The 23,375-nt window shown below is 34.4% G+C and overlaps 2 protein-coding genes across 2 annotated transcripts; one reads left to right on the plus strand and one right to left on the minus strand.

Annotated features, from left to right (window-relative positions):
* The first annotated feature begins 7,468 nt into the window (after positions 1-7,468).
* LOC25486751 (acyl-protein thioesterase 1 homolog 1) lies at positions 7,469-13,996 on the plus strand. Its single transcript, XM_013608470.3, has 10 exons — positions 7,469-7,619; positions 8,329-8,393; positions 8,511-8,625; positions 10,503-10,539; positions 10,668-10,737; positions 11,014-11,118; positions 12,520-12,670; positions 12,759-12,841; positions 13,399-13,492; positions 13,589-13,996. The coding sequence occupies exons 2-10, from the start codon at positions 8,369-8,371 to the stop codon at positions 13,674-13,676; spliced, it is 768 nt and encodes a 255-aa protein (XP_013463924.1). The 5' UTR covers positions 7,469-7,619; positions 8,329-8,368; the 3' UTR covers positions 13,677-13,996.
* Positions 13,997-16,518: 2,522 nt separating this feature from the next.
* Positions 16,519-20,235, minus strand: LOC25486750 (deSI-like protein At4g17486). The gene is made up of 4 exons (XM_013608469.3): positions 19,963-20,235; positions 17,866-18,153; positions 16,995-17,069; positions 16,519-16,886 (listed from the first exon to the last, which is right to left on the minus strand). Exons 1-4 carry the CDS (start codon positions 20,126-20,128, stop codon positions 16,747-16,749), a joined length of 669 nt encoding a protein of 222 aa, XP_013463923.1. The 5' UTR covers positions 20,129-20,235; the 3' UTR covers positions 16,519-16,746.
* Between the last annotated feature and the right edge of the window lie 3,140 nt (positions 20,236-23,375).

The raw sequence follows: 23,375 nt of genomic DNA on the forward strand, positions 1-23,375 counted from the left end.
TGTTTAAGAAATTTTTATATTGGGAAAACGGGGTGTTACACTTATGCACTTCAACTTCGTATACCTCTTTTTTTTTCTACTTCCTAACCCATCTCGGACTAACACCGACGTGGAGGCAAATTAGTTGTATGTTGGTGATGGATTACAGGTACATGAAGAGCATAATCAAGGTGAAGAGGAACGTGCAAACATGCACCATGAAGAGGAACCTCATGACCATAATGCCAACAATGAAAGATGGGCATGGATGCAAACTGAGGTACAAAGGATAAGCACCGAGCATCAAATGCAAGGTGTTGAATTATCCAGGCTAAGAAATGATGTCCTAAGGGGCAACCGCATATCTGAAGAGAATAACCAAATGCTTCGGAACATGATGCAACACTTCCACCTCCAAGGTCCTCAATAAAAATGTGAGCTTTCCTCTTCCTCTCTTTCATCTTATCTCTTCAATCTCTATCTCGTTCTACTACTTCTTCTCCTTCCTCTCTTTCTTCTATTTTGAATCATTGAGGACAATGCTTCTCCTAAGTGTGGGGGGAGCCTAATAAAGTGTCTTTAGTCGTAGTGTTTCCAAACTCCCTTGAACTTTATTCTTTTTATTTTGTTTTATTGTGAAAGGCATGATTAAGTAGCTTGTTTTTATTGAAAAATCATGACATAAAATATTTATTGTCTCCTCTTATTGTTCGTTTCTTGTACATGAAAGTAAACTCTTGTGTTTTAAGTTCTCCTGATATACCCACATCTTGTTTTAAAGTGAATAAAACCTCGAATGAGAAATGCACAAGTTGCTTCCCTTGAGTAAATGTATGAATAGGTATTTTAAGGAAATGCATTCTAATTTTAGTGGTACGTTAACCTTTAAAAATTCTCAAAGTAAAAATAGTATAAGTTAGTATAAAGGAGTTTATAAAAAGCCAAGCTAAAATTTATTTCAAGGTTGCATTAGAGAATCTAGATTGGGGAAGGAGGTAGGCCCTCCGACTTCCTACGTGAAGGTAATGTTATCTTGAAAAACTTTAAAAGGCATCATTGAATCTAGATTGGGGAAGGGGGTAGGCCCTCCGACTTCCTACGTGAAGATGATGTTTTAAGGGGCACCATTTAATCTAGATTGGGGAAGGGGGTAGGTCCTCCAACCTCCTACGTGAAGGTGTTGTTCCTTAAATCAAGTACCCAAAATATGTAATTGGCAAAAGATCAAAAGGTCACAAAAACTCCCATCTCTCTTATATGAAATGAAGAAAGAATTTTTCTTGGTTGATTTAGTACTAGGATTAGAACATGTTCCTCATTATATCTATCTTATACAGGAGCAAGAAAAGGGTTGGACTACACACACACACTCACTTAAGACTTGATTGTTGGGTTGAAAAAGGATTACAAGAAATGCTTGAGTTTGTGATTAGTGTACCCTTTGAAATAAAAGCCTTTGAGGAGACATTGAACTAGATAAAATAGTCACAAGGAAGGGGGGATTTGAATTGTGACCCCTTTAAAAATTATCCTGAAACTTAAAAGTGATTCTCAAGTAGTTTACTTGGAATAGTTAAGTTAACTTTCTGACTTCAGAACGTTTTGAAGTTCATACACAAAAACAGTTTAATAAAGTGAATGTGCAAGTGTGTGTTGTGTATACTATAATTAAAGAGTATAGAGATGAAGGAAAGAACACACAGAGAATTATAGTGGTTCACCCAACGTGGGCTAGTCCACTCCTCACAATCTTGTGAGAGTTTCCACTATGGTGCTTGAGATAACCTCTCAAGTCCTGCACCTTACAATCTTTGTTCACCTGAACAATTAGAACTCTGTATTCTCTAAGCCTCAGCAAGCTTGCACCTTGTTGCTAAGTTAACTACTTAGACTTTTACAACCTTTGCTCAAACTAACACTTTAGTACCCCTAAAGTTAGATGAGACTTTGTTACAATTTGTATGGAGGTTGAATGTTTGTGAATCAAACAAATGAGAAAGAAGAAGTTATCTTTAAGATAACATAGAGTATTGATTTGCACTAAGTAAACGAAAGCCTTAGAGATTGATCAATTTCAGTTTGCAAGAGCTTCAAACAATCTTTGTTGTTTTCTTGTATGCTTTGCGATGGTGCAAGTTTTGCTAAGGCCTTGATCTCTATTTATAGAGTCTTTGGGCTCATATAGCCGTTGTAGGGTGTCCAATGGTGTTATGCCATGTGTCCTGGGTCCCACAAGTTTTAACTTGAAATTCTGGGCAAACATTCTGATCTTTGATGAACATCAGAATGTTGTTGTGTTCATGATGATCTTCATCTGGGTTCATCATGTATGAATGAACACATGAATTTCTGGGCGTGTCATATGCTGTTCATATGAATTTCTGGGCAACAATCAAGGTATGGGCTTTTCCACATACATCAGAATGTTCCTTCCCTAGATTTGCCTTGGGACCGGTGCAGGAAAGATCTAGTGGTATTCTGCATCTTCATGCCCATGCTTTGAGGGATTGTGTGGTCCTTGTATTGTACCAACTCCCATACGTGTCTATCTCTTGTTGATTAAGACAGATTTGCTTTTGCTTTTTGCTTTTCACCTACTGTACCGTTCATAAAGTAAGCATGTGCAGAGCTTGAACATTCTGACCATCAGAATGTTCCATCTGTTTCACTTAGGATGATTTGTAAGACTACCATTTGATGTAATCAAATCCTAATAGTGAAACAATAATGAAGAGCAGCGATTTTAACATCTAGGATGATATTCCCTTGTGGAATATTCCTAGTACATCAATGTTCATAGTCTTAAATGAACATTGAATAACCTCTTTGACATATTCCTTGTATATGCCTTTATTGCTTGATTGATCCATGCAAATGTACTTTCCTGGACATATACCCATGTCACATGTGCCGTGCATGACCTTGATCAAAGTTCTTGAGACTCTTGGCTTGTATAAGAACAACCTTCTGATCTCTGTTTGAACATTCTGATCTTCAAGCAACATTCTGATCTAACTTTCTGACCTCAGTGTTAGATCATGAATTCAAATTTCCTTTGATTTCTTGATTCTTGGTATGATTTAAACCTTGTTCCTGTCTTAGTAAAACACTCAAGAGCACAAGTTAAATACCAAGGAATTAATCAAAGTCCATTAATTTTCTAATCATATTGGTTTATTATCTTTAAAATTAATTTAGGGATTTTGCCTCAACAGACATGTGCTTTGATTTAATTGTCATATGATAATGTTGTTTTATGCTACCATGTTTATGCCTTTTGCTTGAGGACAAGCAAAGATTCAAGTGTGGGGGAGTTTGATGAGTTAATTATTATCTATTTTTATATGTTATTTAGTTTAGTTTTAATTAGATTTTATTTTATTTTATATTAGTATTATTTCCTTTTTAAGATAGTTTACTACAAATTGCATTTTATTGTATTTCAGGAATGAATATTGGATGGATTGAGTCTTGGAGCAAAAGAAAGGGACTTGGAGCTGATTTAGTACGAAAATATGAAGATTCAGAGACAAAAATATGTCTCCCCCAAAGCCAGAAGCCTGGCACGGCCGTGCCACCCTCCAGAGTCACTTTTGCTGCTTTTGCTTAGATTTTAAGCTACTCTATTTTAGCCCGCAGTTTCTTGTGGAACATTCTAGTAATGTAATTGCTTAGATTTTAAGTCGAACGTATGCTATAAATAGAGTAGCTATCCATCACAAATATTCATCTTTTCTTGGAATTCAATAAGTGACAATTGTCTTTCTGATAAAAGTTCTTTTCTTTTCTTTTACTTTCTTGTCATTTACTTTTATGCTTTCTCTCTTCTTCCCCATGTCTACGATGAACATGAGTGAGTAGACTTCTCTTTGTCTTGGGATTGTTGGATAAGTCTAAATGACAAAATCCTAATCAAGCCAAGCTCTAAGCCTTAATCTTATGTAACACTAATTTCTTATCTAAATTCACCACTTTAACATGGATCAACCATTATCAAACTGTGAAAACGAAAATGGAGGGTTTGATAATTGTTTATCTATTATCTCAAATATCAATTCATAAAACGAAAGTGGAGCTTTGATATTCGAACAAGTGAATTTAGACAAGGATTGCAAAGGCAGCGAAATAGTCTTTGCAATCTTTGAGACACATAGTTTCGATCTTCAAGGGAACTAATAATGATCAAGTCAGCGAAATAGGCTTGGTTGTTAGAGGAACCAAAATCTAATAGTAATCAAGTCAGCGAAATAGGCTTGGTTGCTATAGGAACAAAAGAGAAACTGTCTTGAGAAATTAGGTCTAACATAAAGTTATAAGCTTATAGTTTGGTTTGTGAAGGACTTGTTATTTAGATGAACCAATGATCTCAAGGCTCCTTTTATATTATTATCTTTCAATCGTTTGAAAACCCCAACTTACAACTCGTTTCTCCTCTAATCATCATCAAAGGTTAATTGAATTAAACTACTCCCTGTCGGAACGATACTCTTTTCATACTACTTCGGTAAGACCGTGCACTTGCGGTTTTATCTCATCACAAGCCTATTTCGCTGACTTGATCATTATTAGTTCCCTTGAAGATCGAAACTATATGTCTCAAAGATTGCAAAGACTATTTCGCTGCCTTTGCAATCCTTGTCTAAATTCACTTGTTCGAATATCAAAGCTCCACTTTCGTTTTATGAATTGATATTTGAGATGATGGATAAACAATTATCAAACCCTCCACTTTCGTTTCCACAGTTTGATAATGGTTGATCCATGTCAAAGCGGTGAATTTAGATAAGAAATTAGGGTTACATAAGATTAAGGCTTAGAGCTTGGCTTGATTAGGATTATGTCATTTAGACTTATCCAACAATCCCAAGACAAAGAGAAGTCTACTCACTTATGTTCATCGTAGACATGGGGAAGAAGAGAGAAAGCGGAAAAGTAAATGACACGAAAGTAAAGGAAAAGAAAAAAACTTTTATTAGAAAGACAATTGTCACTTATTGAATTCCAAGAAAAGATGAATATTTGTGATGGCTAACTACTCTATTTATAGCATACATTCGACTTAAAATCTAAGCAATTACATTACTAGAATGTTCCACAAGAAACTGCGGGCTAAAATAGAGTAGCTTAAAATCTAAGCAAAAGTGACTCTGGAGGGTGGCACGGCCGTGCCAAGCTTCTGATTTTGGGGGAGACATATTTTTGTCTCCGAATCTTCGTATTTTCGTACCGAATCAGCTCCAAGTCCCTTTCTTTTGCTCCAAGACTCAATCCATCCAATATTCGTTCCCGAAATATAATAAAATGCAATTTGTAGTAAACTATCTCAAAAAGGAAATAATACTAAAATAAAATAAACTTAAATCTATTTAAAACGAAACTAAATAACATATTAAAATAGATAATAAATGACTCATCACTAAAGAGAAAGAAAATTGTTGTGGACACGTTACATAAGGCTGATGCACACTAGTAAAATACGCGTTTGCCCTCTCGGCAGTTAATTGCCGAGGAATTCAAAAACTGGCTGCAGTTAACTGCCGAGGAAAACCTCGGAAGTAAACTGCCGAAAATTTGTTATAAGTACGGAACAGACATAGGAGTTTCCAAAACTCCATTGTTACGTTTTTATTCTCCTAGGTGCGATTTTGAGCAATTTGAAGCCATTCCAAGCCAATTTCAATCACAAACAAGTAAGTTTTTTGAATCCTATTGCATTGTTGTTTTGTGGTCGAATTGTTTTTTTTTTTTTTGTTAAATTTCGATTATATAGGTGTTATTGATTTTATGATATGTTAGGATAGTTTAGGTTAGAATTGTTAGAGAACTTTGATTGAACTGTTAGGTTTAGGTTTTGATGAATCGTTGTAGAATTGTTTAGGTTTAGGTGTAGGTTTTGATGATAGTTTATGTTTAGGTTTAGTTTTTGATTTTACGATTTTATGGCATTGTTGTTTAGTTTAGGTTTTAATCGCCATTTTTTCATGTAGAAATTTCTCATAATCAGAATCAGGGTAACATTCAGGGTGATGAGAAGAACAAAGAAAAATCGCCTATGACATGACACAGAATTGTTTGTGATGGTTCTGAAAAAAAAGAAGGGTTCGAAGGTGCCGGTGTACAATCAGTCGAGTTTGAGGAGGAGCGGGAGGACATGCTATTTTGGTCCTCAACCAAATCAAGGTACCCCAGGGATTGTAGCGGGCAACCCGATTGACTTGTGTGATGAGGAAGAATGAATGTAATGACTTTTAATGCCTAATTATTTTGGATTTTTTTATGTTTTATTTTTGTGTCGCTCACATTTTGTTTGACATTATGGTACTTAGAATAAAATCGCATTTTAAATAATTTCAATTAAAGTCGCGTTTTGAATAATTGCGTATTCGAATAAAAACTAATTAAATGTAACGTGAATTCAACTAATTAAAATTGTGTAATGAATAAATAAATTCGAAAAGTGAATAAATAAGATAATTATTGTTCCATTCAAAACAAAATGTATTATGCATATTCAACTATATATGTTATCACATTACATTGCATTACATTACATTCCGAAATGTACATTCCAACTGCAACAATTATCTTACCCTTGAATGGGGAAAATTCAAACTTGTTAAACAGCAGGACTCTAGCATGCGATGAGCATCTTCAATGATGGTATTCAAGTGTCAAAATAATGAGGTGCATTCCTTGACACTTGAATACCATTATTCAAGATGCTCATCACATGCTGGATTCCTGCCGTTTAACAAGTTTGAAACAACGTTAATGAAACAACTCAAGCTATTTGTGATCGTACATGTTCACTTCTTACTAGCTGGAGGAATGCTCAGATTATTCGTCATCCCATCCCTTAGCACTCCATTACACTGAACGATTTGAAGTGGGTAAAACCAAGTCGCATTGGTGTGTGTATTCGAGATGATGAAGGTCGTTTTGTTTTAGCCAAAACTGAATGGATGACTCCGCTCATTGATGTGGATTTGGGTGAGGCCTTAGGTTTACTATCGCAATGTATTGAGTTCGTGATTGCAGCTGGGTATTGTGGACTTTGAGCTTGATTCTAAAACTGTGGTGGATAGTCTTTATGATAGTAAAAGTGACGTCTCTAATTTTAGTTTAGTAATTAATGATTGTAGACGCATGTTAGCTTCTGATTTAGTAACCTCTAATGTTAGGTTTATTCGGAGACAAGCAAACAAAGTCGCTCATAGTTTTGTTAGGATGTCTTCGCATCATGCTAGTTTCCATATTCATATTAAGATTCCATCTTATATCTCTACTATTATTATGAACGAAATGCAATAAATTTCTTCTTGTAAAAAAAGAAATAGTCAAAAAATATAATCAAATCAAATTATGTCAATAATACACATTATCAGAATACGACATGTATAAACTTGATAAAAAAAAGAATACGATATGTATTTTAAAACGGAAGAAATAATTATTTTCAATATAATTAAGAAATGTTTATAAGAAATAGTAAATCTAAATAAGTAGCTCTTCACCAACAAAATATTGGATATCTTCACCAAAAAAAAAAAAATCTAAATAAGTAGCTAAAGAGAAAAACGAGTAAGAGAGTTAAGAAGACAACGCCGAGCTTCGGAGTCTCAACACTGCCGGCCATTAAGGTAGAAAGTCGAAACTGAAATCTTAAAACCTCTTTTCGGTTTCCATCAATCCTTACAATCTCATGCTTTTTTCTCTTTCCTTTTCATTTTCAATTATGATTTCTGAATTGGGGTTATTTACTTTTATCTATTTTTCTCTTCACTGTTTCGTTATTCAGATTTATGCCATGTTATATTTTATTTTTTCTTTTCTTGGATTCTTTTCATTGCCTCTATTTTCAACTTGTTCTTCTTACAATGAGGCTTATACCTGTATGGACATTTATTTTAATTTTTTTAATTTTTTATAAAATTATTATTAATGATGGTGACACTAATGACTATTTTAGAACCGTTGTATTAAGTCCCGTGAGCATAGCTCGGTTGGTTTGGACAATGCATAATATATGCAAGGTCTGGGGTTCAAACCCTGACCACCACGAAAAAAAAAAAAAAGAACTGTTGTATTGATGAGATTTGCACTCCTCAGATTAGGTGCTTTCCGTTGACGGAAAGTGTCCGACACTGACACCTATGATTATTCTGAATTATGTAATTTTCTTAAATTATTATCTGCGACGACATGTTGGTGTCCATGTCATGTCCGTCCGTCTCTGTTTCCGTGCTTCATAGGATTTGAATTATATCCATTGAGGTTATAAAGTTAAAATCCCACTTTATTGAAAATAGATATTAACTGACACTAATTGTCAATGTTTGTTCATTGCAGTTTTAAGACTGCTCAATAGGTTTATTGTTTAGAGGCTAAAATGAGCTTTGCTGCATCATCAGTTGGTAAGTTTTTCTCAGCAATCACCATTTTGATTATGCGTGTGATTTTCGGGTGTAACTTCGGAGTTCTCGTGTTATTATTTGGGATCTCTTACGGTGGATGACTGTTGTTTTCATCAGGTGGTAGATCTGCTGCAACAGCATATGAGTTTGGAAGAACCTATGTAGTCAGGCCTAAAGGTAAACACCAAGCAACTATAGTTTGGTTGCACGGCCTCGGTGATAATGGCTCCAGGTGATATGACATTACCTATTTTGTTTTTTCCAAATTTCTATGACTGCAAATTCTCCGATTAGTTTTCAGGCTTTAATTTATAATAATTGGTTATTCACGTAGGTAGTTATGAAATGAACAATTTATTATTTTTAGGCTTTAATTTTTATTATTTTACATTTTCTCCACCTCATAACTTACCAGTGAAAGAAGCTGTTACTCGTGTTGTTGTGATGAAGCCCCTTTTGAATAATTGCTTATAATGTATTTATTTGATTTGTGGGGCCAAATGGAAGAGATAATTTCAAGACAGAAACCAAACAGGCTTTCATATTTGTCTGATTTATCTTCTGAAAAATCCTTTCTTTTTACAAGAAGAATTTGTGTTTTGTTGGGTCTTCGATAGTACATTTGTTAGTTGTCCATGTAATAGAACATCTTGTGTGCTCTTTACTTTATAATATGAGAGTTCAGCATATGCTTTGGTAGTCCCATTTTACAAGTGTGTCTTAGAATAGGGAAAAGAGGACAAGAGAAGGATAATGGGCTGTAAGATAGAGACCTGCGTTTATAAAAGAAGAAAAAAGTTTGCACGAGAGGATTTGGTTTGAAGAGAGAGTTGGATTATAAAGAAAAATGACAAGTGACCAGGTGAGAGTGCGAGAGAGGATGCATGATTCATGCTAGGAGGGGTATGAGATGATTTCTGTCTGGTATACAGTAGGTTAATCAGGTTTCGAGGAGGAGCTGGCCTTTTCCTCAAGCTGCTGGTGTTATATTTCTCTATCTTATTTTCTGTTGTCAACTTGTGATGAACTTTCTGACATGTGATAGGACACTGACTTTGGGACTAAGCCCAAATAATTATGCTAACTAGGAAAGTTAGAGAGAAATTGATAATATGGCAGTTAGTTCGGAGAAAGCAACGTAGTTATAAAGAGAGGGCATGTAAAAATGAAATAGTTCTGCAATTTTTGGTTAGGACCTTAGAGGTTTGAGAAGACACAGTTATCTTTACTTTAGAGAGCTTAGCTATGGGATTATAGGGGCTTTCTTTTGTTATATTGCACATATCTTTTCAATCAATAGTACCATCACTATTTCTCTTTTTTTTTTTTTTGGATCAAATATCCTAATGGCTAGAAATTCACCTTTTTAAGGTGAATAAGTGGGGTGTCCAGGGTTCGAACCCCGACCCCTGCATATATTATGCAATGTCCCTACCAACTGAGCTAAGCTCACGGGGACCCATCACTATTTCTCTTCAACTCATATCAAATAGTCTTACCTGCCCTAAATTGAGGTAGAGCCAATGATAATGGAGATAAATGAAGCTCGCATGGTGGGGTTGCCAGTACATAACTGTAAGTCTGTAACCTAGTATATAGCTGCCTCCTAATACACAGTAACTGCAGCCTAATCTCATAATAACGATACTAATAAGAGGTCTATAAATACTCCCTCACAAAAGCATCACCTTTTCCTCAAAAGTTTATATGAAGCAAATTGCTCCATGATAGTTGCAATGCAACCGGTTCCTTAGTGGCTTCAAAATTCAGAATTTTTAGATTTCCTCCATGTGGTCCATTACTCCTAGAACCAGTTTGATTCCCAAAGTCGATATGCTATCGTGACTCCGCTAAACACTGCAATAGCGGTTTCTTTTTGCATATCGGTGATAGTGGCTATTGCTTACAAGGAAGTTTATGTTTTTTATGCCTTTTCCCTAATTATAACATTCAAAACATCATGTGAGCTGCACATGACATATATTTGAAAACAGTGAAATGTTCCACTTGATGCTTCTCCTGCTGTTTCTAATCAAATGCAACAATCCATAAAAAGAGATACGTAAAACTCAGAAGTCAGAACCCTGATTTAACTCTTTTGTTTTGCAGTTGGTCGCAGCTTTTAGAGACTATTCCTCTTCCAAATGTAAGGACACGACTTTGATTGTTGGAGAAACACATACATGATTAATGCCAACTTATTTATCTTTAGAGTCAATAAGATCGCTTCTATACTAATAAAAAAAACTTATACTGTTGATTTGTGTGATGCAGATTAAATGGATATGTCCAACTGCTCCAACTCGACCAATGTCTTTATTTGGTGGCTTTCCATCTACTGCTTGTACGTTTGATTATTTTGTAGGCTATCCTCTGATTATTGCCTTCAACTTTTAGTGTTTAATGTTTTCATATAATAAATTAGGCGTATGAGGTGCGATACAGAATATGCACAATTACTGTGTCATATTGATTAGTAGAATTTTGAATAATTTCCATATTTAGTAATGCTTTGGAGTATCAAAATGCATTCAATGAAAGAGGTGATTTGAGTTTAAATCTTAAAATAACCTTAAATTAGTCTTGATAAATTTCTTAACTGCGACTTTATGTCTTTTAGGGTTTGATGTGGCAGAGCTTTCTGAAGAAGCTCCTGATGATCTAGAAGGTTTGGATGCTTCAGCTGCACATGTTGCCAATTTGTTGTCTACAGAACCCACAGACAGTAGGTTTCTTACATGAATTTTTATTTGTTAATGCTTCTGACGTAATTCGTATTTGTGGAGTGCTATGAACACTCCTTCTAACACTCTTTCTAACCCTCACTCTCTTACTGGGTGAAATCCATGTGGGTACCACACTTTGGAAATGGGTCCCAAATAAAGCGGCGAGACCCACATGAGTTTCACCCAATTGGAGAGTGAGTGTGCTCCTAGCATTTTTCTTATGTTGATGCTAGGTTATCGTAAAACATATTTTAATGATTGTAAACAAACACAGAAAATATGCTGGTTATCTTGACACATGATGAACTTACATACTAAAATATAGAATAGAATTAAGATATAAAAATAACATAACGTTAAAAGGGAAAGATGAAGAACTATTTGCATCCTTATATTGTATAATCAAGTGTAAACTTCTACCTTGTGTGACCCATGTTGATGTTTCCATGTTGGTCAACCTGGATATCTCTTCTCAGTATAATGCAAATTTTTTATTTTTTTAATCAAGTAGCCTAATGGCTATAAATTCACCTTTAAGGTGAATAAGTGGGGAATCCGGGGTTCGAACCCGGGCCCCTGCATATAAATGTGATGTCCCTACCAACTGAGCTATGCTCACTGGGTCAGTATAATGCAATTTCGAATTTGCATAAAAGCGAAAATTGCCCAAATAACTTATCTCGGGTATTTACCACGGATACCTGTCTAACCTTTTAGTTATGTCTGTAAATGTGTATGAATGTTCTTTTTGTATTAGTCTAAGGATTAACTTTTGTTTATATGCTAAATTTCTCAAATTTTTGCTATACTTATGCTTCGGATGAAAGTGTGAATCCCTCTTAAGCATGGGTACTCCTAAAATGGTGAAGTACCCGTACCGGGTATGGGCATAGTACTCGTACCATATGTAAAGTTCTGTACACATGCAGACGGTGAAAAAACAGCAGAAATTATTTTGATTTTTTATTGTATTTCAATTATCCCCCTTTTGCTTTTGATGAAAATAGTGGATTTGCTGGACAAGATAAACAAATCTTTGAAGCATGATGATAGATGTGTGGTTAAACACATGGTTAAAATATGAATAGTTTTATAGTATTATAATTGAGTTTTTTTTTTCCTAAACATGTGTTTTTACAACAACAGTAGTACCCATACCCGTACGTTCAATTTTTTAAAATTCTCGTATTTCGTACCCGTATCGAGTACTGTACTCGTACCTATGCATCATAGGTAAATCCTCAAATTCAGTTGTTGGAAGGCAATGATTATTTTTTTTTTTATTCTGTATGATTTTCATGCTATTTATGTTTCTATGGGTTGTATAGTTTTTTTTCAATCGCAGGATATTTTATTTATTAGATGTTATATTAATTTCAATTCTGATATGTGTGTGGCAGTTAAGCTTGGTGTTGGAGGGTTTAGCATGGGAGCTGCTACTGCCCTTTACTCTGCATCCTGCTTTACTGCCGGAAAGTATGGGAATGGCAATGCTTATCCAGCCAACATAAGTGCAGCTGTTGGTTTAAGTGGCTGGCTTCCATGTTCAAAGTATGTCCTTATTATACTTCAACACATCATGTTGTGGAAAAAATCACTTTTTGTATAATGAAATATTTATATTTCTATTGTTGTCTAGGACCTTGAGTAACAAGTTACAAGGGGTAGATGAAGCCACGAGGCGTGCTCAGTCCTTTCCCATTTTGATGTGTCATGGAAAAGGTAAAATCTATGATTTTTAATTAAACTGAACTTAATTATACATTGTTAATCACCATTTCAAAATTGGATAATTCATTAATCATTAACTGACTGGTGTTGGCCTGGGGCTAATTTGGGTTCTCAAAATTAAATAAAAAACCATTAACTGAAAAGATTAATGCTATTCACATATGTGGTTAGTGAGATATCAAGATTGGATAACTCACTAACCATTAACTGGACTCAATTAAGCACAAATCCGAACATTATTAATCAAAACTTCAAGTGTTCCAACTACATGTGGAGTTGAACAGCTGATATATCTATTAATCAAATCTAATACCTCATTAACCATGTGTATGAATTGCGTTCACCTAGTTTGTCCGAAGTTGATGTTCAAAGAGTATTTTTGTTGACCTAGTTTGTAGAACTTTTTTTGCATACTTATGAATGTATAAGCCACAATTCCATTCTATAAACTGTTATATTGATAGAGATTAGTCTTGATTTTTTTTGCCATGAAACATACGTGATTTAACGTAGATGGCGAAATAACATTTACAGATATATTATTTCAGGTGATGATGTGGTTCCGTACAAGTTTGGTGAGAAATCATCGAAGTGCTTGACTTCTAATGGATTTCAAGATGTAACTTTCAAAGCTTATAATGGGTAATAGCCGAAAAATTATAATATAAATTTTATTCTAGATTTTATAGAATCATTACCACTCGTATTAATTTTTGGTTTGGTTCTTACACATTATAGGCTTGGCCACTACACAATTCCAGAAGAAACAGACGATGTTTGTGCTTGGCTAACATCAAAATTGGGCCTTGAGGGTAATGCTGCCTAGTTAGCTTTAGCAAGAAAAGAATCAAAATGTGAAAAAAGAATTCTTTCATCCTTTTTCCTATTATTATGATTTAATATTAGTCGCATATTTGTGGGCGAGTACATTGGGGTATTGGTTAGGAAAACAAATTCGAGAAGTATTTAATGGAGAACAGTATTTAATAGTCCTATTTCTACTTTCCAAATAAACATGTGATTTTGACAGATCCAGATTGTCTGCTGTCACAAAATGTTAACAGTTAATACAGTCCGTAAATCATGATTGTTAGATGGAGATGGATGGTAAACTTCTAACATCTGATTTACAATCTTGGCACAACAGTATGTTTATCTCCTTAGTTAGATGCATCCAACTTTATACCGCATCATCAAGTATAAAAGAAAATCGATATCGTTTAGTTCTCGAAAACATATGTTTATCTCCTTTTGATATCTCTGTTGGTTGGTTACAATAATGTGTTCTCTGCTTGCGATTAATGCCTGTGATTATTCAACATTTTTATTTTCATGGTTATGTTTGCTCCATCCTCTAGTTGGTATGATGCAGATGTATCTATTTGAATCATTTTTCTGGTTGCACTATGTTTTTCCCTGAATTTTTTGCTTATGAGAACAAGAGATAAAAAGTGTAAAACATGATCTATATCTCATGCACTTTAAACGATGCTTTGTTTTGGAAAATAATATTATACTCGGTGTCTATCTCTCTTTTCTCTTCAAACGAAAATCTCTATCAAATGAAGGGAAAGGGTCTAACAACAATGAAAGTTTCAAAATCTAGGGGAATTCAAAGGCATATCAAGAAATTAGAGTCAAAGGAAATAAATTGAAAGTTGACATTAGAGTTGGGTAATTGCTTTATAAGCTTCTCATATTACTCAAAAGTCCATTGGATTTATCGGATCTTAACTTCCAATCACATAAAATCCATCGAAAGTTATTACCCGATCATTGTTTTCTTTACCAGGGCGTATCCCAATTAGTTTATTTTAGAGGTTGAGTAATCTGATGGAACTGTAGAGCAATCACTTTAGAGAGAGTTGTGTTTGTTTGCGTCTTTTGCACTACTTCATTGGCCTCCTGGACTATTAAGTCCGGAGAATTTCTACTCCCACCTTACTAGCTTTTTGCAAGTACTGCAAAATTTCAGATTATATAATCCGAAGAGTGTAAAAACACGTCAAACACACTACATCATTCTGTATTTTAGAATTCAAAGTAGGTGCAGAGGGTGGGAAACTCTCTTAAGTCCAATATGCACATGATTTCCCTACCCACCTACCATAGGCATGCTCTTAAAGTTGTGATAAAAACAAGCCTCAATATCTATTCAGTGTCATCAGTAGAGAGATGCAGTACCTTGACCTCCATTTCTTCTCCGTTTTTTTTTTTTCCGGAAGAAGTTCTCCATAGCTTAATGTTGTCGTTTGTCCCCAAGATTGACACAATAATGGTTAAGGTCTCTGATACTCTCAGAGGAGTATAAATTTCACCACTGGTTTAATTGAAAGTTGAAGGTGAGATTGTCGGAGAAATCTTGCTCCGTCACAAAATCCACTTTTCTTTCAAAGGATATCTCAAACAAAGAAACACACCACTTGTTGCTCACAAATCACAATTATATCCAGGTGTTCATTTTCAACGCAATAGCAGTGTTTGATACATGTTCCTCCACCGGCATCAATGTAAACTACTGTAAAATTTTGAAACATATATCCAATGCTAAAAGTCTTTATATTCTTCCCAGCATATTCGCCATAACACTCAAACATTTTCCAGCTATGTTGAAGCTTAGGCTCAAATCCTTCAAACGGTTGCAATTTAGGAAGCTACTGATGTAATTTTCATAAGCACCACTAAGACCATAATCAATATTCATGATCACAATCTACTTGAAAATTGTACTTCGGGAACCAATCAAATTGATGATGATTCCATGTGAAATACTGAATGTTGGTATGGAGGCACCATATTGCCCAAAAGTTGGCCACTGCTGTGGCACCTAAAAGACGAAGAAAGCTTTATATGATGCAGAATTTTATCAATGGCGGGGAAAGTGACCAAAAGCATGAAAAGGTGGTCGACTGAGATGCGGTGAGAGGAAGGAATGAGAGTATCTGCCGCAAACTGTGTTGAGGTACACAACAACAAGATCAACCCACCCACCAACCCCCCACCAGCCCTAATTGTAGTTGAAGCTAATGAATGTGGGTGATAATCTTTCTTCATCGGTTATCTTTGGGTGGATGATTTTTGGTCTGAATCCGACAATATCTAACCTATGCACATCCCTACACAAGAGCATGAAAAGTTGTTGCAATTGACTAATGACTACCCACACAAAAGACATTTTGTTTTCACGAAAGACAACGAATTCTTGTCCTGCCAAATAAGATTAGGTTAAAATTTTGAGAAATGCTAATTGATGCGAAAAATAATTCACGAAAAGTTAGCGATACACATATGGTTTTTGTAGCAGCTCTTCAATTTCACTTCCAACCATCCTTGTATTCCACTAATCTCAATATTTAATGCTCACAATTCGTTCGGAATAGGCTCAGGATAGTATCCTTCGCTATCAATAGCACCTCTCTAAAATTTTAGTTTGAAATATTCAACAGTAATGCAATTTCTTACAAGACACGCAAGAGTGGTTCACAGAGACTAATTTGATGAATTGAAAGAAGTTTAGAAATTACTATTTACTATATTTCTATGTTGAAGGATCAAATATAAGAGAATGATTACTTCACTTTGGATCAGGAATATAGCAAACTTACCAAAACATCATTATTTCAATTTGAAGTTTTCCATATAAATCCATCAAAGAAAATAACAAAAAATACACTCTTAAAAGAATCTTTAATATCTCAGACATTTTGCAAACTTAGATGTCATACACAAGCATGTTTTATGAGCTCCAACAATCCCTCGAAAAAATAAAAAAAATCCTGGATGAAACCCATTACACTAACCTCATTTACAACCGTTAATACACAAAAATCAGTGCATATGCCCTAGCACATAAAAACTCTTTAAGCAGTGCAGAAAGCTATAAAAAAAATGCGAAATCATTTTACTTGAGTCCCTTTAACAAAAGAAACATCTTCTGTGCTATCAAGAGATGACAGAAGGCGTTTCGCTTGTTCATCATCTAATTCCATTGATTCACAAGGCGTGGCCGTTGAAAGAGAATCGGTAACTTCATCTTCTGCAAAACATTGACCAAGATATATGATATTGAGATGGAAAAATCAGAATGAACAAGGATAAACATTATAGGCCGAAAAAGTCGTAAAAAAGATTGTGCACTACACACCTGAATGGTACTCAGGCAGCTGTTTAACAGTGGTTACTTGAATACTATCAGGAAGTAGACAGCTGCATAAAGAACCTGAGATTTTGACCAAAAGGCTTCACTTAGGAATATAAACACAAGTATATGTAAATATAAAGGACTATTGAGGATAAAGGGCAACCCGGTGCACTAGAGCTCCCGCATATGTAGGGTCCGAGAAGGGGTCCCACCATTTGGTGTATTGTACGTAGCCTTACCCTATTTTACACAAGAGGCTGTTTCCAGGACTTGAACCCATGACCTTTCAGTCACATGACAACAACTTTACCAGTTGCACCAAGGTTACCCCTCATATAAAGGACTATTGAGGATATGGCATGAAAAGTATATTGAACAAAGAAAGTGATGCAATGATTTAAATTTGTCGCCCAAGTTATCTTCTTCCTGTAATGATGCTACAAATGAATGTTTCTACTATAAAGTGGTATTTTTAGAGAAGGTAAAATTCTACCAGAATATAACTTAAATAGATGGATAGAATACAATGCAGACATCATCTAAACATAGTAAATGCAATTGACAAAACAATGTTTTTGTCATTTGTTGGAAATGATAGACTATAATATTGCCAGTGAAGCTTTAATTATATGATATATTTCTATTTCACATAATCTAATCATGAAATTGAACTTCAAAAACCATAAATGTTTAGGCACAGACAAGTTGATTCAGAAGGGAAATATGGTGTAAAAACATTAGGGGTTGGGATCGTCTCCCGTAGGATTTTCACTTGAGCGAGTCCAGTGAAAATCTTCACCCTTCGATTTCCTCTTAATGACTTCGACTACAAACTACAAAAATAAATGAGTAGCGGATTTATGTTCTAACATACCTAACCTAGCAAGCCGATTCACCCAACCAGGGGCTCGTTTTCCGGTCAATCGACCCGCGATATCATCGGTGAAATGATTGCAGTTCTTGGATATAAGGTGATAGGTATCTCCATGATATTCACTAGCCATGTTCTCAATAAATGTCCGAAACTCGGAAGGATGGATGTTTACTTGGCCCATATTGACAGATGTTCTGTATATAAATCCAGGGCACTTCCTTGGCTCCACTTCAAATACTCCACTTGATGGGAAGTCATGAGCTCCAAATCCATACTCCTTATTATGTACTATTCAAACACAGAAATTTCCCAGATTAATATCAGTAAAAGAATCAAAACAATAAAACAAAAGAGATAATGTCTTCGGTTGTAACATCATAAGAATAACTGAAAAGAAAAATCAATAATCTTTCCAAACAAAAATACAAAATACAAAAAAAAAGGATATGCTATTAAAAAGAACTCCTTAACCCTACTTAGGTGGATAAAACTTCTCAAGTTGGATGGCTGCTGATCAGGATTCTCAGCATTAAACAGGCATGTAAAGGGTACATTTTTTTTTGTTTGCGTGAACCGAGTATCCTCTGCGTGCCGGGTATGACTACAATATGTAACAAACTTTTCCTCAAGAGAATTAACACTGTATCATGTCCATGTCTGAATTCGAACTCAGTCTATCCCTTATCAACCCATCCAAGTTCTCTTGGGTACATAAAGGTTATATTTTGATGGAAGGTTTTGATTTTTTTAAAAGAAAATAAAATAACCTTTTTCATCCATTTTTGGTTCCCCTAATCATAAGACATACAATGCATATATAAGTTGATGCAAACACATGATAAGATAGCTACATCAACTACACAATAACAATGATACCAAACAAATTAGTAGAATATGCTTAAAAGATCCTCTTCTAGAATAAACTAGAAGATTCATTATTCTAACCTCCATGATCCTATGAGGTTGTTTTCAATTTTTAAATCACAGACTCTATAATATATTTCAATGAATTAAGATTGATGCAATAGTATATGATCATTTATCATATTGTACGAACAATTTTTATAAAATATTAAATGAAATAAGCACCAAAATGTATATACTTATCCTCCTCTGAAATACTTGGGTGCCATAGTTTTTTGGTGACATAGGTTCATTTTAGATGAGAGAGAATGATAAATGAATGATTAAAATAAATTATTTAGATGATAGAGAATGAGTTGTTAAGAGAGAGATAGACACAAATGTACCAATGACACCAATGGCACCAAAAGCCAATGGCACCCAAGTGCCACCCCTTCTAAAGACACTGGGAGCTCTCTAGATTTAAAGACGACACCGCATTCAAGCGTATAAGAAGAAATGGATTGTGTATTAAAACCTTATAAGCAATTAAAATCTTACCGTCTTCTAAATTTCACACGACTTTTCTTTGGCATAAATCAGATATCCTCCACGCGCGCAACTAATTTATTGAGCCTTGTGAGACCTAAATGGGCGACAAACTATTCCTGAGTTTTAACGCTGTTTGCATGCCCGATGCTAGATTCAAACTAGGACCTTTGTTAAACTAAAAGAGACCAGTATCATCTCATATAAACGCTCTTGGGGTAATTTCACACGACTTTCTTCATAAGAAATTGTATTTAAAAATCGCAATTCAATAAACACCCCTTATTATCTTCACATGAATTTCAATATATATTTGTTGAGGCAGTTTCTGGGTTTGTATATATTATATGTGTGTATATGTTTTGGCTATTGAGGTATTTTGGTTACCACAAATGGATCATGTTTAAAATTCATGGTATCATCCATTCCAGAAGGAGAAAGTTATTTCTTGATTTCAAATTTATATATTTTTATTTTATAAAAGACAATTTGCACGTATGAAACATATCCAACATGTAAGATCTATAGAGAGAAAATGTAATCACAACGTGTTCTATATAAATTCAAAGAGAAAATATGTATTTAATCATGCAGCATGTGAAAAATATTAAATCCATATGAAGATGAAACCATTACACATTAAAATGAAAAATGTTAAAACAATAAGAAGATCAAATTCTTGAATGATGGTTATTGGAAACGAACCTTGAATGCCAGAGTGAAAGATTCCAAATCCAAACCAATAAAAGTAATTATTAAGAGGTGTGAGATCATACACATTCAACACAACATTGGTGTTATTGTTGCTTTTATTATTTGCATAGTCTTTTTCAGATTGGGATGTAGAATTTGTGTTGCACTTTGTCCCCATTTTATTTCACAGAGATTAATTTATCAAAACAACATTGTCTCTCTATGAAATCATTTGGGAAAGGAAAAGGCAACGTTGCAAATCTCCAAAATAATTTGGATTAATTAATTAAATTTTTATCAATTTTTGTTTGAGAGGATTTTTATCAATTCTTATATATCATTATTATTATTTAATAATAACTAACTATATTGATATTATTTTTTTGGGTGAATGGTAGGGGGCAAAGCCCCACCAAGAACTATATTGATATAATGTAACCTTACAAAACATATAACAACAAACTTGGATTACGCTCTTTGCAAATCACTAAAAGACATATTTATCAATATATTGATATAAGATTATTTTCAAGGTCTTAACCATTAAGATCCGATATTTAATAGGTACTTCAATGGAGAGAAATTTTTTAGGGGTTTTAAAAAACTCAGGATCTCATTTAAGCATCCCATTCTTAAGTGGATCCAACAATACTTGTCATTATAAAATAGATAATAGTGTCTTAAATAAATATGTTATTGTTAGAATGTAAATGATGGAGAGTTATTGATGAGACCCATTTAGAACTTCGTTAGAGGTGCTTCATTGGAGCGATTGAGTGCTTATTTGATATTGTTATTAAAAAATTATAAAAGAATGATGTGTACACGTATAACCCATTTAAGTAATCAAAATTGAAGTTCTCTATTTTGGATGTTCTAATGTAACTTTAAAAGACATGTTTCTCACCTAAGTGGTTAGTTCGGTGGGATCTAGCATCCATTCAGATGTCATGTTGTTCCTTAATCACCTTAAATGTCATATGTGCAATACGGAGTTAATGGTCGTCAATCCTCCAGAGTTCTATACACGGTCAGATAACTAAGATGGGGACTTTCACTCTCACAGATAATTGAAACATAACATAGTTGAAATTCCTTAAATTGTCATCTAAATGAATCACTTTTACATAGAAATCTTAGAATATCACCACATACCTTAATTATCTATAATTGATTTAACAAATAAGAATAGGCCTAATTGATTAGAGAAAGAAAAATAAAGTTCATATGTAACGATTTTGAAATAAGCCAGATCTGAATCTGCATAAACAATAATTGTGTTTTTTTTTTTGGACAAAAATGAACTTATTGCATTTCATTATTCAGAATGTCGAAAATCCAAGATGGAATGTTAGAATAAATATGGAAACTAGGATTAGTCAATGCTTCCTTAGCTAAGCTATGAGCAACACTGTTGCTTGCCTTCGAATGAACTTCAAGTCTTGGTTCGCTAAATCAGTTGCTAACTGAAGATGAGAAAGACACAAGACGGGGGGGGGGGGGGGGGGGGTTGAATTGTGTTTTCTTTTTCTCAAGATAAAATCTTCTTCTGAAATCACTTCAGAAGCTGTTTGAAAATGCTTCTGATGTGATGACACTTCAGAGGCACTTGATTTGCTTCTGATGTGCAATTCAGAATTGGATATGCAGCGGAGTAAAAACATAGTAAAAGAGAAGAAAGAAGGACACAAGCAATTATACTGGTTCCTTCCACAAACCGGAAGTAGTCCAGTCCCCCTTGCACTTCCAAGGAGAGTTTCACTAAGTTAATCACAACTGATTACAACTGCTCAATACTACACCTAGTATGAGACTTCAAATTGCTCAAGCACGCAGGCAAGAGACTTCCTTTGCTCAAGCACTAAAGCAAGAGACTTCCTATGCTCAAGCACTAAAGTAAGAGACTTCTATTCAAACAGAATTACACAGAAAATTGTTTGAGTTTGAACACTTGATATACAATCAGTGGTGTTCACAATACAATGCAATTGAAAGACTCTCTAGACTTAAGAATTTCTAAGATATATCAAATGAACACAGAAATTCTAAGTGCTTTTATGTGAAACAAATTTTGCAAAGTTTGGGCGCTTTTAACTTGTTGTCTCGTTCTTTTGATCTTCAAGTCTTCACTCCTTTATATAGAGGTGTGAAAGAGTCGTTGAGATCTTTAAGCACGTCAATAAAGTCGTTGTGAAATCTTGATCAATCACCAATGATCTTTTGCCTGATTTGGTTGTTGTCCTATGAAGGATCACGTTCAAATCCATTTCTATTCTGAAGGAACATTTCTGCAGGCAGAGCTGTTATCATTGTCTTGTAGCAGAGACAAACTTAGAGTAATGGAAGTAGTGGTTGTACACTTCGTACAGTTGTACTAGGTCAACGCTCTTTGAGAAGAAAGCATCCAATGCATTTCAAAATAGCCGTTGCCATACTTTTCCAGTCTTCTGTAATTTCTAGGCGAGTTAGAGTCCTTGAAACAACTTTTGAAACTTTGAGTTCAATTTACTGATGAACTGTAGCTTCTGATGAACTTGCTTCTGATGAACTTTGCTTCTGATGAATTTTGCTTCTGATGACGTCATCACTTTAGAGGCACTTTGTCTTCAGGAGCACTTCATAACTTCAGATGATTTAGGCTTCTCCTTTTGTTGATTCTTTTGCTCTCTTTTGTTCTTCCAAGACCTATTAAGATTGATCAACTTTGTCTATGGTCCTGTACACTTGAACAAATATTAGCAATATCCAATTGACAATTTCTAATACCTTGTTATCATCAAAACTTATTAAGGTTTATTGTAAAACACATTTTGTTCCAACACTAACATGTGTCTAGAATCATTGATAATCGCCATATAATTTGAGACACCATTGTTTCCTCCATAAATGACCACCATTTTGGAGTCCATTTCAAAATCTATATCCAGCGGTTGTAAATCTTTAACCCATTGCATAGCGGTCAAGAGTCTCATTGCTTCCCCCACATCAACGTCAACAATCGACGCAAACCATTATGTTTTTCCAAGGACAAGGCGCCTCTCGTCGTCTTATGTAAACACCAATGCCAACAAGAGTTTGAAAAAGATGTCAATTGTGTTATTTGAACATCCAAATACAAATATTATATATGACACCGTATATATTTTTTTTTTGAAGGAAATGATAACCTATATATTTATATTTATCTTTATCATTCTCTTACTTTTCATCTTATAAAACTTAAATACATTTCCTTTCGGGAAAAAAAAAAAACATAAATACCTTTTCCCCTAAAAAAAATTAAATACTTTTCATAAATACAAATAAAAACAAAAAAAAAAATATTTGATTGACATCGAAATTTCCCTTAAAAAAGGCGTAAATACTTTTCATAAATACAAATAAAAAAAAAATCACCATATTTGATTGAAATAAAAGTTTTGATG

Source organism: Medicago truncatula, chromosome 2 (genome assembly GCF_003473485.1).
Source record: "Medicago truncatula cultivar Jemalong A17 chromosome 2, MtrunA17r5.0-ANR, whole genome shotgun sequence".
In the NCBI taxonomy this organism is placed as follows: domain Eukaryota; kingdom Viridiplantae; phylum Streptophyta; class Magnoliopsida; order Fabales; family Fabaceae; genus Medicago; species Medicago truncatula.

Excerpts from the sequence above, each read along its gene's own strand:
- LOC25486750 (XM_013608469.3), bottom strand. The coding sequence starts at position 20,128 with ATGGGGACAAAGTGCAACACAAATTCTACATCCCAATCTGAAAAAGAC. Across the intron at positions 18,154-19,962 it reads CTTTCACTCTGGCATTCAAG|TACATAATAAGGAGTATGGA; the intron begins GTTCGTTTCCAA and ends GTGTTTGAATAG. Across the intron at positions 16,887-16,994 it reads GCTGCCTGAGTACCATTCAG|AAGATGAAGTTACCGATTCT; the intron begins GTGTGTAGTGCA and ends AATGTTTTGCAG.
- LOC25486751 (XM_013608470.3), top strand. The coding sequence starts at position 8,369 with ATGAGCTTTGCTGCATCATCAGTTG. Across the intron at positions 8,394-8,510 it reads CTTTGCTGCATCATCAGTTG|GTGGTAGATCTGCTGCAACA; the intron begins GTAAGTTTTTCT and ends TGTTTTCATCAG. Across the intron at positions 10,540-10,667 it reads AGACTATTCCTCTTCCAAAT|ATTAAATGGATATGTCCAAC; the intron begins GTAAGGACACGA and ends TGTGTGATGCAG.